This window comes from Arachis duranensis, chromosome 5 (genome assembly GCF_000817695.3).
Source record: "Arachis duranensis cultivar V14167 chromosome 5, aradu.V14167.gnm2.J7QH, whole genome shotgun sequence".
Classification (NCBI taxonomy): domain Eukaryota; kingdom Viridiplantae; phylum Streptophyta; class Magnoliopsida; order Fabales; family Fabaceae; genus Arachis; species Arachis duranensis.
In genome coordinates this window covers 5,214,347-5,230,115 of record NC_029776.3, presented here as the reverse complement: position 1 = coordinate 5,230,115, position 15,769 = coordinate 5,214,347, and the positions used below count along the sequence as shown (strand labels likewise).

At 33.5% G+C, this 15,769-nt stretch overlaps 3 protein-coding genes across 3 annotated transcripts; 1 reads left to right on the top strand and 2 right to left on the bottom strand.

Moving 5' to 3' along the window:
• Window positions 1-4,160: 4,160 nt before the first annotated feature.
• Window positions 4,161-7,259, top strand: LOC107487535 (expansin-like B1). The gene is made up of 5 exons (XM_052261278.1): window positions 4,161-4,307; window positions 4,396-4,502; window positions 5,307-5,488; window positions 5,604-5,793; window positions 7,048-7,259. Exons 1-5 carry the CDS (start codon window positions 4,163-4,165, stop codon window positions 7,252-7,254), a joined length of 831 nt encoding a protein of 276 aa, XP_052117238.1. The 5' UTR covers window positions 4,161-4,162; the 3' UTR covers window positions 7,255-7,259.
• A 524-nt stretch (window positions 7,260-7,783) lies between these two features.
• On the bottom strand, window positions 7,784-11,264 carry LOC107487563 (ras-related protein RABH1b). The gene is made up of 6 exons (XM_016108219.3): window positions 10,969-11,264; window positions 10,072-10,142; window positions 9,683-9,771; window positions 9,239-9,350; window positions 8,518-8,608; window positions 7,784-8,211 (listed from the first exon to the last, which is right to left on the bottom strand). The coding sequence occupies exons 1-6, from the start codon at window positions 11,083-11,085 to the stop codon at window positions 8,071-8,073; spliced, it is 621 nt and encodes a 206-aa protein (XP_015963705.1). The 5' UTR covers window positions 11,086-11,264; the 3' UTR covers window positions 7,784-8,070.
• Window positions 11,265-12,177: 913 nt separating this feature from the next.
• Window positions 12,178-15,208, bottom strand: LOC107487562 (ras-related protein RABH1b). The gene is made up of 6 exons (XM_016108217.3): window positions 14,923-15,208; window positions 14,540-14,610; window positions 14,228-14,316; window positions 13,956-14,067; window positions 13,113-13,203; window positions 12,178-12,615 (listed from the first exon to the last, which is right to left on the bottom strand). Exons 1-6 carry the CDS (start codon window positions 15,037-15,039, stop codon window positions 12,472-12,474), a joined length of 624 nt encoding a protein of 207 aa, XP_015963703.1. The 5' UTR covers window positions 15,040-15,208; the 3' UTR covers window positions 12,178-12,471.
• Window positions 15,209-15,769: the final 561 nt, after the last annotated feature.

Below are 15,769 nucleotides of genomic sequence, written 5' to 3'. Positions count from 1 at the left end.
AGTGGTTTTCTCACTAGTCCGCTTAAGCAGGTGGTTGGGGGTTCGAATTCCGCCTTGTGCATGCAGCAACCCATTGGCAACCCTTAAATGGAGCTTGTAAGGTCCCACAAGACAAAACCGTGAGGCTTTGTGTGCCAAAGCGGACAATATCATGCTAGCGGGTGGTCTTACAGATGGCATCAGAGTCGAAGCCCGGATCGATGTGCCAGCGAGGGCGCTGGGCTCCCTTAGGGGGTGTATTGTAAGGTCCCACGTCAGTTGGGGAGGGAACGAAGAAGCATGACGCGTTTTGACGAGTGAGTGTGGGGGTTTCGGCTATCATCCCTATCGTCAAAGAAAAAATCGTGAGGCTTTGTGTGCGTTTCGGCTATCATCCCTATCGTCAAAGAAAAAATCGTGAGGCTTTGTGTGCCAAAGCGGACAATATTGTACTAGTAGATGGTCTGGACTGTTACAGAGCTCAGTACCATAACGGACTAGTCTTTGGCCTGCCGGGTTGGGAGATACACTGGGAAACAAAAAAAAAACTTTTGTAAAGATGGATCATATGATGACAAAAAAGAAAGTTTAGAGAACCAAGTATGTGTTTAATCAACTTGAACTTTTTAAAATTATTCTATTTTTTTTAATTCTAAAAATTAGGATTAATTCTAAAGGATTTGGATTCTCTAAATTTTAAATTTTACTTTAAAGAGTAAAGTGTGATTTTTCACCATTTATTTTATAGATGGAACGAAAAAAATATGAGAAAGAAATCATTTAAGGGTGAGAGATTACACTTTACTCTTGAACTTTTTAAAATCATTCTATTTTTTTAATTCTAAAAATTAGGATTAATTCTAAAGGATTTGGATTCTCTAAATTTTAAATTTTACTTTAGAGAGTAAAGTGTGATTTCTCACCATTTATTTTATAAATGGAACGAAACAAAATATGAGAAAGAAACCATTTAAGGATAAGAGATTACACTTTACTCCTTAAAGTAAAAATTCTAAATTTAGAAGATCCAAATTCAATTCTAAAAATTAGAATTACACCCGTCAGTAAAAAATCAACCCGTAGAACGACTTCTCCCACCAACGACACCACATCATCCCTCTCTTCGCTGCGTCATTCCCCTCCTCATCCAATCGTGTTCGTTCCAATACGAGCAATTTTCCGTGCAGCACTTCTTCCTTGTCGCCGCGTCGTTGTTTAGTTCCGCATCCAATCCTGATCGCTGCAACGTGTGCAGTTCTCCATGCCACATCACCGGCCGCTCGACGTTGATCAACTAACCGCCAGTCCTGTAAACTAAGCCTTTACAAGGCCCTAGAAAAGAAATATCCCCCAATCCAAAAAAAAACACATCTGAATGAGTCAAAAAGAAATATCCACTAAAGCACAAAAGAAACATACAAATGAGTCTCAAAGATACCTTCGATTCCACCTCAACTCAGAAATATTTGAATACCTCTCAAACAGTCATCCGATAACGGAAAAATATTCGAAACGGACACAAGCAGCATTACCTTGTTATTGCAATAGGCAATGAAGGGCTTTTTGTGCACCTTTTACGGCAAACGAATCGCATAGGTAGGGACCGGGAGAGGGCCGATTGAGGGCGTGGGTGGGCGAGGTGCAGTGACGACACTCTGGAGACTCCCTCATGGGGGCTGTGGACGTCGTCTTCGGGGTGGATGTGGCTCCTTGCGGCAGTGAAAAATGTCTGTCACCAGTTCGAGGGCGGGGGTCGGGCTACGCAATGTAGTGACGGAGTACCAGAGCTCCTGTCGTGGGAGTTGGGGTCGTCATCTTCGGCAGGAGGAGATGCGGCTTTTTGTTGTGACGGAGAGTGATCAGCACCGGTGAGGGGCATCGGAACGACGTGATTGGAACGGGAGAGGAAGGAGAGAGTGAACGACATGAAGGAGAGTTGGAGAAGAAGGGTGAACTACGTGAAAATATAGTTAAGTTTGGATAAGGTTGTGGGATGTTTTTTTGTGTTATTGACCTTCATTTTATTATGGCTCACATTTTAGTTGGTATTCTAGTTGATTACCTAATAAAATTGTAATAATAATAACAACAACAATAATGATTCATTTAAATTGATCGAATAATTAGTTCATTCGTTTATTTAAACAAGTATTAAGAATTTAAATTTCATGTTATGTATGAATAAAGTGTGAGTTATTTTGATTAAAAGGTTACATGAGGTAGATATTTATAAGTGACTTGGAAATGAATAATTGTAGAAGAGAATATCTCATAATAAGTCATGGGACAATTATCATAATAAAAAAACAGTATTGTTTGAGTAATGGAAGGGTGTAGTTCTGCTTAGCTCGTGGAACTCTCGAGAGTGGGAAGTTATCTAAGTGCTCTTGTGGTTTAAGTATTATTTTGTTATAAAAATTTTATTTTTATGGGAATTAAAGATATCCAAGAGAAAGATGGAAATTGAAATGATGTTATTTTAATTTTCTGAAATCAAATTTATTTAGAAATAGCTTTTCAAACTTTGAGTCAAACATAAAAATATGATATTCTCATCTTAAAATTTTTAAGAATTATTTATAATTCTTCCGACCACATCCATCCAAAGAAAATATATGGCCCTAATCTTCTGGGTCTAAATTGGGGTAAAGCGTTGCTTTGGATCTATATTGGATCTTCTTCTAACTTTAGTCTTAGGGGGTGATGTAGGCACTAGGCATAGAGTAATAAATTTGTATATTAAAAAGTGTTGTTAAAATTACCGCGACGGATTAATCCTTGACCTGTGGAGTTTGGGGATACCGTGGGAAACCAAAAAAGTGTTGTTAAAATTAAAGCAATATTTTTAATTATTTATCAAAGTTTTTAAAAAAACGTGATTAAAAAAACGGTTACTAAAATACAATAAAAAAATGTCATTTCAATTTTAACAATATTTACATATTTAATGTAGCCACCAACTTCTACTGAATAATGAATACAAAGCAAGCAGGGAATCTTGAATTTAGCATTACATATATAGCTAATGTTCAACATATCTAAAAATGATCATAATTGATAATTGCCATGCTGGGACAAAAGGCCTCCGAAGTGGTTTCCATGTCATAGCTGATGTGGTTGAAGAGAATTCCTTCATGACTGTCATGTCTTAATTTGTAAGCACACTTATATGTATCAATATGTATGGCCTTCAAATTGCATGTGGCACAGTTTAATTATGAAGAAATAAAATTTTCTAAATTTGATGGATAATTATTATTTTCTCATGCACCATTCCCCGGTTGTTTCCTCAATTATATCTGTGATTATTATTTTGGCCAAGTGGGAACACTAAAAGATGCCTACACAGAAAGGTTTATTCTCATCATCAAAGTGCACAAGGGCCTAACTTTTAATTATTCCATGCTACTAATAATAATACTACAAAGTCTCATATTCAAAATATTTGATGAATCTATGGATTTCTCAACCTCCCTCTTAATTAGTGTTAGGTGAGCAAAGGTCAATTAGAATTTGGTTCTTAACATTGCTATCTTGAAGAGAGTTGCTTCAAGAAACCATTTGTCTGAAATTTTAGAAATAATTAATCCACGAAAATGTGTGAAAATTGAATTCATGCATACACCATGCATAATTTCACCTTAAACACACAATGACACAAAGTAAAAATTATGTAAGATATATCATTTCTGTTGATGAGGCAACTAATAAATTAATCAGATCATCATATCAAAGACAAAAAGTAATACTATAGTTCTAAATAGTGACATTATTTAAATGATATAAAATATATCAACAAATAACATTTCACACCAAAATTTGAAAGTGGTAAATAATATATAGAATAATATCCAAATGCCAAAAGGCACATTTTCTAGTTTTGAAATGTCAAAGTGGTTTTAAGTTCAACATTATAAATGGAGGAGTATATATCTTGTAGCTAGCCTAAGTAGTAGGTATAGCTGAATAATAAACAACAATGGTAATAGAACTCCACTCATTCATATTATGATTTTTTTTTTCAAACATCATGTTGGAATGTCAAAGTTGGTGACATAGACCAATTTCTCTATAAATAGGATAGAGAAATCTGATTCACTTCATTCATATTAGTTTAATTTATTACTATAAGCATAATCTTCATTTTGTCATTTTGCCACCAATAATTCCCATTTTGTCCTGCATGGCGCTCCATATTTTGTGTGGATTTTTTCTTACCACCTTTGTTTTCATGCAAACACTGGCAGATACTTCTTCATCGTGCACCGATTGCTTTGTAAATTCAAGGGCAACATATTACCCCCATTCTGAACAAAATGGGACAGCCAGTAAGTAAAAATATGAACTCCATGTCTAGTATTTATAAATAAATTCCATATCTGACAATGGTTTTGCTTTTGAATACATGAATTATAGACGGTGCATGCGGCTTTGGTTCCTTTGGTGCTATGGTGAACGGCGGCGACGTATCTGCCGCTTCTAGTCTTTATCGAAATGGCGTTGGATGTGGCGCCTGTTACCAGGTAAATTTTAAAAGGTAAAGTATTAAATTGGTGGATCGACCTAATCCTGTTTTAATTTTTAAGATTTAAAGTGTTCTATTTGAATGCAAAAAAATTTTTATTTAGCTTCAATCTAATCCTGTAGTAAAGTCAATATTAAATAATTAATGACACTCAATTTTTAAATATAGAAAACTTATATAACAAAACTCTTCTGTTGACGAGGGGAGTTTCCCGCGGTAGAAGTAACGATGACCTTGTTCTCATTGCTACCGGCGAACTTTTTTGCGAAAAGTGAGTTCTTGAAAATGTTTTTCATATACTTGAACAGTTGAACTAAGGTTAGTGGCTCACGGTGATGCATCTGCTGGTGATCTTGTATCTCTCGAATTTGTACCTATTTTTTAAGGAAGGACGTTAAGGTTTGGTAGAACATTGACATTAATTATTTAATATTGACTTTACAATAGGATTATATTAAAACTAAATAAAACTTTTTTAGATTTAAATACGACACTTTAAACTTTATGGACAAAAAAGGATTAGACCCAAATATAAAAGACCAATTTAGTATTTACCCATTTTAAAATTATACAAATGACATATTTATGAATATATAAAACTATGGTAAAAAGTTATCTTTGATAGTCGAAAATAGTTAGATAATTTGATAGATTTGACTTTATTGCATCATTTGCATGTGAGTTTTTCCTAAAAGTATTCACGCTTGTTTACTTAATATCTTAGCTTTTATGATGGGATAAATAGTTCATAATATGGATCAAATTACTGAGCATTTATGTTGTATACTTTGCTGGTGGGAAGGTGAGGTGTACGGACGGTGGTTATTGCTCAGATAACGGTGTGACAGTGGTTATAACAGACGAAGGGTCAAGTGATAACACGGATTTCATTCTCAGCGAACATGCCTTTGATCGGATGGCTCAGACCACTGATGCAGCTGCTTATCTCTTAGCCCTTGGCGTTCTTCATATTCAGTATACACGGTAACATAACAATTATTCTAGCCCTTAATAATTAACATTTTTGCTTAATTAGATCCTTATATATGCACACACGCAAGATTGAAGTATTTATAGTTTCCTGTATCTGTGTGTGCAGGGTTGCATGCAATTATCCACACGAGAACATAACATTCAAGATAGATGAGAGTAGCAGCAACCCTAATTACTTGGCATTTGTGATTTGGTATCAACAGGGAATTAGAGACATAACTGCTGTCCAGCTTTGTGAGGTATACTATATATATACACATACATTCTCCTGCTTCCAAATTATTCTGCTGAATCAAGTAATTAACGTCAAGAGTAGTTGAAATTTGAGTCTTCAACGTCTTACACTAATGCTACTATCCTATGTAATGAAACAGTGGTTATTGTTGTGAGTAAAAAAATTATTTTTCATCGTATTGCCAGTAGCGGAGCTTAGTTCAGACAAGGGGTGGCCACGGCCCCCCCAAATTTTTATTAAAAAATTAGTAATACTCTTTCAAAAAATAAAAAATAGTTTAGTTGGCTCAAATATTTTATTATAACTTAAAATACCAAAGTTCAATCTTCATCTTTTGTTTTTATTGCACAATAGTTTTTAGTTTTAAACATTCAAAACATATCGAATTTGGACTGAATTGAGTGTATTCGCATTTCGCAATTCTCTATTCAATAAGCAACACTCCCTCTCTACCTTTGAGTTCAAATATAAAAAATTAGATATTTTTTATTTATGTAATTTAATATTATTTTATATTTTACTGTTTATTTAATTTAATTTTTTTATATGATAAAAAATATTAGAATATTCAATAAGTATTGATATTATTGTATTTGTATAAATTGATAAAAAATTCAATAAATATTATAAATTTTAATATTTGTCCTTCTAATTTCTTTTTTACATATTTTACCGGATATATATTTAAATTTTTATATAAAATAATCATAAAAAATCAAAGAGTTGATGATGCATTTTTTAAGAGGAAGGCTAATATTCAAGAAGGAAAACATATAACTTTTACAATATCAACACATGTAGATAGTTCTTCTACTTTAATTAATCACGAAGAAAGTAAGATACAACTTTCAAAAGTTTAAAGAGTTGTATCTGATGAGTTTGACCTTAATTCTTTAGAACGATACCCTGAAAATAGCTTCAAATTTGGCAATATCACCCAAATCAGAGAGATGAGGTTAGACGAGTTTATCTTAAATGGGTCCATATCAAAAATATTTTGACAATTATCTTCTATCTGGCCCCCCCAAAATTTCGTTTCAAGCTCCGCCACTGCATATTGCATTGGAAATTCTTTATTGTGTTATATATATGTAAGTAAGAATTAAGTTCCTAGTATATAGCTAATATGTATAAAACATTATTGAGCAATTAGTCAGTAATATTTAAAAGTGTTGGTTAAGAATATAGTATTAAAACTGTTAACTAAAAGTGTTAGCTAATATAAATTAAAATTGCTGAGTCCTAAACTTTTTTCATTGTGGATGGTACTAGCAGCTAGTATTATTGATCATACATATAACAAACTATTATGCAGACTGAGAACTTTGAGTGCAAGCTGCTAGATCGGAGCCATGGTGCAGTGTGGACTAGCACCTCTCCTCCAAGTGGACCATTGTCTATAAGGATGTTGTTTAGTGATGAAGATGAACAAAATGAAGAATGGGTTGTTCCTCCTAATAACTTACCAGCAGATTGGAAGCCTGGTCAAATATATAACTCTGGGATACAAGTTAACTTTTAAGGAACCACCACAACCAAAACAATATAACGATTCATTAAGTAGTTAAAGTTTTGTTTTTCTTTTTTCTCTCTTTGTAATAATTGGTGAGGCATGTTGTGGAGTGTGGACAATCATACTAAGCATGTCACCAAACTCGATTTGTTAATTAATTCGTTTTTATTTCTAATAATGATAGTGTTGAAAGTTGAAACATCTTCATAGACGGGGCCACTTATTCTTTTCCATCTTCAACTGATTATGAGACTGGAATCATATCATAAATATAAATAACGAATTAACGATCGCAATATAACTAAGACTAAACATATTAGTATTAATTAGTAGCTTGAGATCAGAATTAACCTCCACAGCCATTGACATTGACAAGTTGCGAAGTTTCATGATTAAGGGTAAAAATATATATGCATCAGACACTAAGGAGGTCTACTCTCTAGTATGTGTATGATAAATATATCAGATACGAAATCATTTAATTCAGATTATTTTTTTTCCTTATTAGTTTGTGAATTTGTCATATGACTAAATGCTATAAAAAATTGCATAGGCTTTCAACAAACTATGATCAAGAATATGAGTTTCTCAATGTTTATGTTTCAGTTTTCAAACAAAATGAATAATATAATAATGAATACTAATTAATTAAACAACCAACCGCATTAGTACTAGCTCCGCCACTGGCTTTGACTAATTTTTTTCTCATATAATGCTGCTATTCAAATTCTAAAAAACTAAAGAAACTTTACAGATCTGAGGGAAGTACATCACAAAACAAATAGCATGAAGCAGAAAGATACAAAACTTCAAGGCCAGGCACATTCAGCAAGCACATCCACCCTCCTGGGTTTGAGAATCAGCTCCACCACCAGATTTAAGGTTCACATCAACCATATCTTCTTGTTTTGAAGAAGATAGTGTTTCCATTCCAGGTAATGCAGCGGCAATTTTCCGAAAGAGGGCCTAAATTCAGGTTTCACAAAGCAACACACTAAAGTCAGAACCAGTAGTTAACAAAAGTGTTGAGAGTTATATGCAAGCAGATGAAGCAATTTTTTAAAACAACCAAAATAGTTTATATGGATGAGATATGAAATCCCATATTTGAAAAACATTTCCAATATCTTGCCCAACAGAATGATATAAGAAAATTTTATTTGCATACTCTTGCAAGTTTGATTCTGAAAGGATAATAAGTTCACCAGGTAACAAAAGTATAGATTTGTCCAGGTTATTGCATATTTATTGCAAAACTAGTTGGAGACTTACCTTAATATTAAAGCCAGCTTTGGCACTAGCTTCAATAAACATGACATTTAGCTCGCGAGACTTAGCTTCCCCTTCCTCTGTCGAGACTTGCCTGTAGACTCACATGAAAGATATTGCTTGTAAGGAAAATATCACCAAAATGAGCAACTGAATGAAAATTTAAACAAAGATTCATACAAGGCATAAACAATGGTGCAAAATGCACATGGTACATCTCAAGGGCCAAGATAATTCAAGCATCTATGAGTAGGAGCAGAAATATATATCTGTCTATAATCACATGATATAGCCTATAGGGCTCTAATGCTCTGCTAATTCTATATTACCAAGACTTTGTGCTGTATTGGAAATTTTTAAAGGTCAGCAACATTATCAGTGCAATAGTTTGGACATTGGAGAATGAAGTATTTTCCTACTTCCCGTCAGAAATAAAATTTATTTAAGTTTTTCATCCAATTTTCACAATGATACTTAGAAATCCATTAATGATAGTTTATGAATATCAGCTTTTGCAGTTCCTCGTTCCTTTTTTCTCCATCCCCAATTCTTTCATGTGTGCACGTAGCTGATAAAAATTGTTAAAGTGCCACGCAGAGTATAGATACCCCAAAGAAAATGTTTAGTAATTAGTCAAAATTTAAGAGATCACTGGATGATAAACAGCCATGCCATGAGCAAATATGAGCTGCTATAGAATTGTTCTACCATTGATTAGATTTACCTCTTATCCACAAGGTCAGTTTTGTTTCCAACAAGAACAATAATAACATCACTGCCTCTCTCACTGCGCACCTCTTCAATCCACTTTGATGTGTTTAGGAAAGTCTGACGGCCTATATCATAAGAATACTGAATAATTAGAATGCAACCATCATCAAAGTTTGCTCATACAAAATGCCAAAGCAATTCTGTGAGAATTGAAATCATTCAGAGAGATCCAAGAAAGCGACAATCAACAATAGGTTGTGACAATGTTTCAGCTTAATCACTCACTCACACACACGTGCATGAACACATACATACATATAGGAATTACTAATATAAGGTTAAAATATTAGAAAAGCTATATGCCACATACATATTCCATTCAGAAACTCTTACCATATTTGCAAAGGAAACAAAAACAGAGAAAATAATGAAAGGAAAATGTATTTAAATGGCATACTTGCAACATCGTAAACAATGACAGCAACAGATGAGTCCCTTATGTAGCTTGGAATAAGACTTCTAAATCTTTCCTGTCCAGCTGTATCCCTGTTGGCACGTTTCAAACATTGATGAAAAAGAATTTTTTTTGTGGGGAGAAAAAGGACTGAAAAAAATAATTGTTAAGTGACAAAGAAATTGAGTAATGTTAATATAAAGTGACTAAAAGTTGCCAATAAATAAAAACACATCAAATTTGGAACCTCTCCCGATTAACCAACACGCAACATACAAATAGTCAATCAATGTAAGGAAGCTACTACAGCCTTACATTTTCTTCTCTATAACTATTCTTTTCCCTTCCAAATAATATTCCAAAACCGATCACATGAGTATATAACATCTTACCACAATTGCAGCCGAACAGTTCGATCTTCAAGATACATAGTTTTTGATAGAAAATCAATACCAATTGTTGCCTGTTGCAGAAAAACAAACAGAGTACAACTAACCATTAAAATATATAATCTATTAAAAAAAAAAAGGAAAATTCATATGGTGCAGGAACTTGCACACACATAATAGCTGAACGATAACTTTATATACTATATACTGTAGATATGTCAATGCACCAATGAGGAAATAAAGAATGCTGTAACAGGAAAGATGGTGATCATTTAAACAACCAGGTTCATGTATGGAGTATGGACAACAAAGACAATATGTATACTACAATCAAGTTGAATAAATGGATCACTCTGGCAAATAATATGTTCACTGTAAAATGCTAATCGTCGGAAGAGATGATTTTCTTCTACCAAAAATATCACATTTTCGACTGATTTCAACACCCTTAGAACCCATAAAGGAAATGCCATCGTTGTCTCCCTAAAACATTCCAACAACTCACCATTCTGCCCTGATCCTCCCTCACACTCTCCCCTGATATTCCCTTTATACAACATGCAATTGCTACATATTTGGCATTGCTGAGAACATTACCCAATTATGTAAAAAACAACGTTTGATCCTGACCTACAATCTAAAAATTAGCAGAATTCATCATAAATAAACACAAGCTGGAAGCTTCACCCATGATCCCGCAGTAAAACCCGTGATCTGTCTAACCAGCTCCTTAAAAAAGCAAAACGCATACATGAATCTAAGAAATCAAACAACACAGATCAATCATAACAAAAAGAATTTACACCAATTCAGTGACGTGCAAACATTTATTGTGATCAATTTTTCCTAGATCAAAGGCATTGAAGAAAAAGGGATCTAACGAATGAATGGAATGATTACCTGATAAGTGTTATCGAATTTATCGTACATGAAGCGAGTGATGATGCTGGTTTTGCCAACAGACTGATCACCCAAGAAAACCAGCTTGTACTTTGCAAGAGCTGACACTGGCGCCATTTCTCCACCAATCTCAACTCCAACCCTCCTTCTGATTCAGATTTCCCTTTTTATCTTCGTTACTACTGTTTTCTTTATCAATCCAAAAAAGAAAAAAAAATGTAGCCACTTTTTATTTCATCGGTGAGTTACAAGAATTCCATATTATATAGGTGGAATTTCTTGTCTCCTGAGATATTGTGAGAAAAAAAATATAGGTGGAACTTTTCTTTTTTACCTTTTGGAAATCGTGTGTGGATTTCAATTTTTATTTATAGTGGGACTTTTTTTTTCAACAAAATAAATAAGGATGAGCTGTCACTGGACCTTTTAGATTCACTAGATCAATATTTGATGCGATCATAGCTTGTCGGTCTCAAGTTACAAAATTCATTCATCAATTACCACGCCGTCATTGGTCATTTTAATTGCAGTATATACAATGTTGAGTAAATTAACAATCTTATTCCTATATCAAAATTACTTACTAAAATCAGTTATCAATACATTTAAATATAAATATATCTATAGTTTAATTTATTATCAATATATATTTATATTTTAACATATATTTTATATTGATAACTGATTTTAGTATACAGGTAACATAATCATAAATAAATAATGTAACATATTATCGGTATCCTTTAATCTGACAAATCAAAAACTAATTTATTGCGGATCAGAACTCCATTAAGAATTTACTGCTGACTAATAAATTACGGACGAATGAGCTGACCACTCCATCAGTCCAAATTCTTCTCCACTTACTGACTAAACTCCAATTTTTATATTGGAGCTCAACTCAGATGACTGAAAATAAGGACACGGAGACAGAAAATACTTCACAAAAACTGTTAGAATAATAAAAATTTATTAATCAAAGTATTTGATCTAAAATTTTATGAAAACCGATTTTGAATGATTATTCTTTTATCTTTTTGGGTAATGGCTTGGGCTCTGCCGGCCATTGATTTTTGAAGCCTCAACGTCAAGTATATTTTAAAATATTATGTGGACTATACATGGTTGGAAAGTTTTGAATTTGACAGGAGGGAGGGACAGGGATAATCATGGTAGGTAGAGTGTTCTGAATAAATTCATGCATAAACATGGTCAATCCAAACGAACATACAAAATTTTAAATTTATCACACGTTTTATAGGGTACAATACAATGAACAATTCAATATTAAGTTGGCCAACTTTCACTACATTGGTACATTGTTGAAGGCATAACCAGCTAACAACATATTTCTGCTAGATACTAGATGAAACTTCTTTCAACCCTAACCCGCCCGACTTTTATATCCTTACTCTTTTCAAACAATGCTGTAAAAGACTAGAGAACCCTGCATAAAACAAAAAGCATGACACAGAAAAAGTGCAAGCACAAGATAAAGCACATTCAGCAAGCACATCCACTTGACTGGGGTTGGGACTGAGGATTGGCTGTTGAGGATTTCAAGTTAACATCAACCATGTCTTCTTGTTTTGCAGCAGATAGTGTTTCCATCCCAGGTAATGCTGCAGCAATTTTTCGAAATAGGGCCTATACATGTGTCCAATAAATAAAGGTATGGTGAGTGGGAAGCAAGAAATGTATTTGAATGAAATTCAGATATCGAAAGTTGTTTCCAGGAAAGAGATATGTAAGATGATAAGAAGAATTGGTAAAGAAAAATTGATCAATGCCTAGCTATTTGAATGTTTCGATGGACCATAACCTAAATGATTCAAACTGTAACGAGTAGATCACAGATACGTAGGCCCAAACTTATGCAAGACACAGCAGTTTAATTAGTAGCAACATATCATAAATGGAGAAACAACATAAACCTCATTACAGCTGTCCTCTAAGATGATGCTACAGACAATACGATGCATAATGAAGAACTTTAATTCACCCGTTCTTCCAATGTTAATTATAAAACATGCACAAAGCCAGAGTCTCTACATCATAACTTTGTGCAATTCATTTTACTCAGGCAAGATGCATGAAATTTACTTAAGATGTATGGAAAGAACCCAGAGGAGAAGTTAGGCCACCTTTATATTAAACCCAGCTTTTGCACTAGTTTCAATAAACATAACATTGAGTTCACGTGCTTTTGCTTCTCCTTCCTCTATTGAGACTTGCCTGCATACTCACATAACAAAGACAGTTAGTACAACAATACAGAATGGATTTTTAAGACAGAAACTAAGCACAAGAACAGCAAACCCAAGTTGCTAAAGCCTTTATTTGGAAGAAAGTTGTGGTCTATTTTTTGTATAACTGAAGCAGATAAACAATTTTACTAATAGCCAAGACTTAGATTAACCTGAATGCAGGACATCTTTAACTAGTGAGCAATATCCTGATTCCTTGGCATGCTTTCTATGATAGCCAACTAAGGCATAATTGGTTAAGGATGGTAAGTCTTTATCCAATAAATGTAAACAACCATGTAAAATGGAATATATGGAAAGATGGAGAACTCTGCACCTTGACTGTCACTAAAGCATTCCAATGGCTAGTAGAAAAAGCAAAGTTAAAAAAAAAAAAAAAACACTTCGGCGGTAATCAATTGACTCTATTTGACCAACAACTTCTCTCTCAACAACTTTATGTGCAAAGTTGCAAGTACTTAATCCAAATAATGAGTAATCGGATAATGCAGGAAGAAAATAATGGGGAAGTTATGAGCCAACAAAACATAAGCCAGTATATTGCATTTGTTATAAGAATCCTCAGCCAATACCTAAAAAGTAAACCATTTTGAATTTTGGACCAACTAGCTAAAGAAGTGTTGTTAGATCAGTATATGTGGTTTGGTTAATATTAGTTTGCCAATAGTTTCAAATCTTTTATGTTCCCATGAAATCATTCTCATATTCATTGTCCATTACCTCTTTTCAACAAGATCAGTCTTGTTACCAACAAGAACAATAATGACATCACTGCCTCTCTCTGTTCGCACCTCTTCAATCCACTTTGCTGTGTTTAGGAAAGTCTGCCGGCCTATAAAACAAAGAGCATCAAGTGTATCAGAAAGCAATCGTAACAGAGCTCATAGCTTCAACTCCAATACTACCAAGAAGTAGAAACTGCATTCAGTGGCATAAAACAGTGCATAACAACAACAAAAGAATGAGAGAAAATAAATCCCGAAATAACGTACTTGCAACATCATATACAATAACAGCAACAGATGAGTCCCTAATGTAGCTTGGAATAAGACTTCTGAATCTCTCCTGTCCGGCCGTATCCCTGTCAAATACACAATGAAATGGATTAAGAGCTTGATTTGTCAATCAAATGGAAGGAAGGAACACCAAAACTGAAAATAAATATCACCAACTAAACACTTTTAACTTCAGCAAAAGCCAAAAATCCAAAAATCTATATGCTCAATATATTCAATATTCTTTTCGAAAAATAAACACATTTCCCTTCCACTATACAAAATGAGAATGTCAAACCAATATCTTACCACAGCTGCAGTCGTACAGTTCGATCTTCAAGATACATTGTTTTTGATAGAAAATCAATACCAATTGTAGCCTGTTGAAAGAAATAAAATAAATCAACGAAATCATAATATGATTTTGCTCAGCTAAAAAACAACGAAACTAAGATCAATTTGATGACATGGAACCGAATAAGCTACGTGCCTATTGTGCTCCGAAGCTAATCCTAAATCTCAAGGTAAATTTTACTTAGCTGGATTAAAATCACACCATTACCGAGCAAATATGCATGAAATAACTAAATCTAACATATGATTTGATTAATCAGGAAATCAACGCATTGAACAGGAAGAGATCAAATCAAACACTGAAATTGGAGAGTGGAAATGGATCTGAGAGATGGAACCTGATAGGTGTTGTCGAACTTGTCGTACATGAAGCGAGTGATGATGCTGGTTTTGCCGACGGACTGGTCTCCCAAGAAGACGAGCTTGTACTTCGCAAGAGCTGAAACCGGCGCCATTTTTTTGAAGTCAACAGAGCAACACAGCGAGATTTGACTGTGGAATCGGAACGAGACCTGATTCAAAGGAGAGAAACCCCACACGCAGAGACACGGTCGGGATTGATCTCCGGTTCTGGTTGCGACGAAGAAAAGAGGAAGAAGATCCAAAGACCTTCTCAATTGGAATTATTCTGTTATTTAAGTAATTTGCATGAGCCTGCCTGCCCAAAAATTAAAATAAATAAAAAAAACAACATATTTGTCTTTACTCAATCAACTTATAAATTTCCAAGAAAAAGATGCACCAAATGAAAAAAAAATGAAATTGATTTATAGATACATGAGAAAAAGACTATTTAGTAAGTCTCTAAATATTGTAATATTAGATTTATAGGATTCTAGTAAAACATCTCCAATGTGATAATTTGTCAGAAATTTATATATTTAGTCTAATAATTTATTAGAGATTTATTTGATATATTTTTATTTAGAAATTTAAAAAATTTTTTAAAATTAAATACGTCAGTAAATCTCTCAAATATTATAGAATTTTTATAGGTTTTTATTTTTTTTAGTAAAAAGGTTTTGTTTGGGTAAACAACTTAATTAAACTTCTTTTAAAAAAATAGTTTAAATAATAAATGACTATATTAAAAGTAGATTATAAATAAGTTATTTTATGTTTGGATTTTTAATTTTAAAAGTATTTATTTTATAAAAATATAGTAAAAAATAATAATATTATGAG

Bases quoted from the DNA above. Each gene is read 5' to 3' on its own strand.
- LOC107487535 (XM_052261278.1), top strand. From the start codon at position 4,163: ATGGCGCTCCATATTTTGTGTGGATTTTTTCTTACCACCTTTGTTTTC. The intron at 4,308-4,395 runs GTAAGTAAAAAT...CATGAATTATAG, and splicing joins TGAACAAAATGGGACAGCCA to ACGGTGCATGCGGCTTTGGT. The intron at 4,503-5,306 runs GTAAATTTTAAA...GCTGGTGGGAAG, and splicing joins GATGTGGCGCCTGTTACCAG to GTGAGGTGTACGGACGGTGG.
- LOC107487563 (XM_016108219.3), bottom strand. From the start codon at position 11,085: ATGGCGCCAGTGTCAGCTCTTGCAAAGTACAAGCTGGTTTTCTTGGGT. The intron at 10,143-10,968 runs GTAATCATTCCA...TTTCTGCAACAG, and splicing joins AATTCGATAACACTTATCAG to GCAACAATTGGTATTGATTT. The intron at 8,609-9,238 runs GTAAATCTAATC...GTGAGTCTACAG, and splicing joins ACTGACCTTGTGGATAAGAG to GCAAGTCTCGACAGAGGAAG.
- LOC107487562 (XM_016108217.3), bottom strand. From the start codon at position 15,039: ATGGCGCCGGTTTCAGCTCTTGCGAAGTACAAGCTCGTCTTCTTGGGA. The intron at 14,068-14,227 runs GTACGTTATTTC...TTTGTTTTATAG, and splicing joins TATTGTATATGATGTTGCAA to GCCGGCAGACTTTCCTAAAC. The intron at 12,616-13,112 runs GTGGCCTAACTT...ACACATGTATAG, and splicing joins AAGCTGGGTTTAATATAAAG to GCCCTATTTCGAAAAATTGC.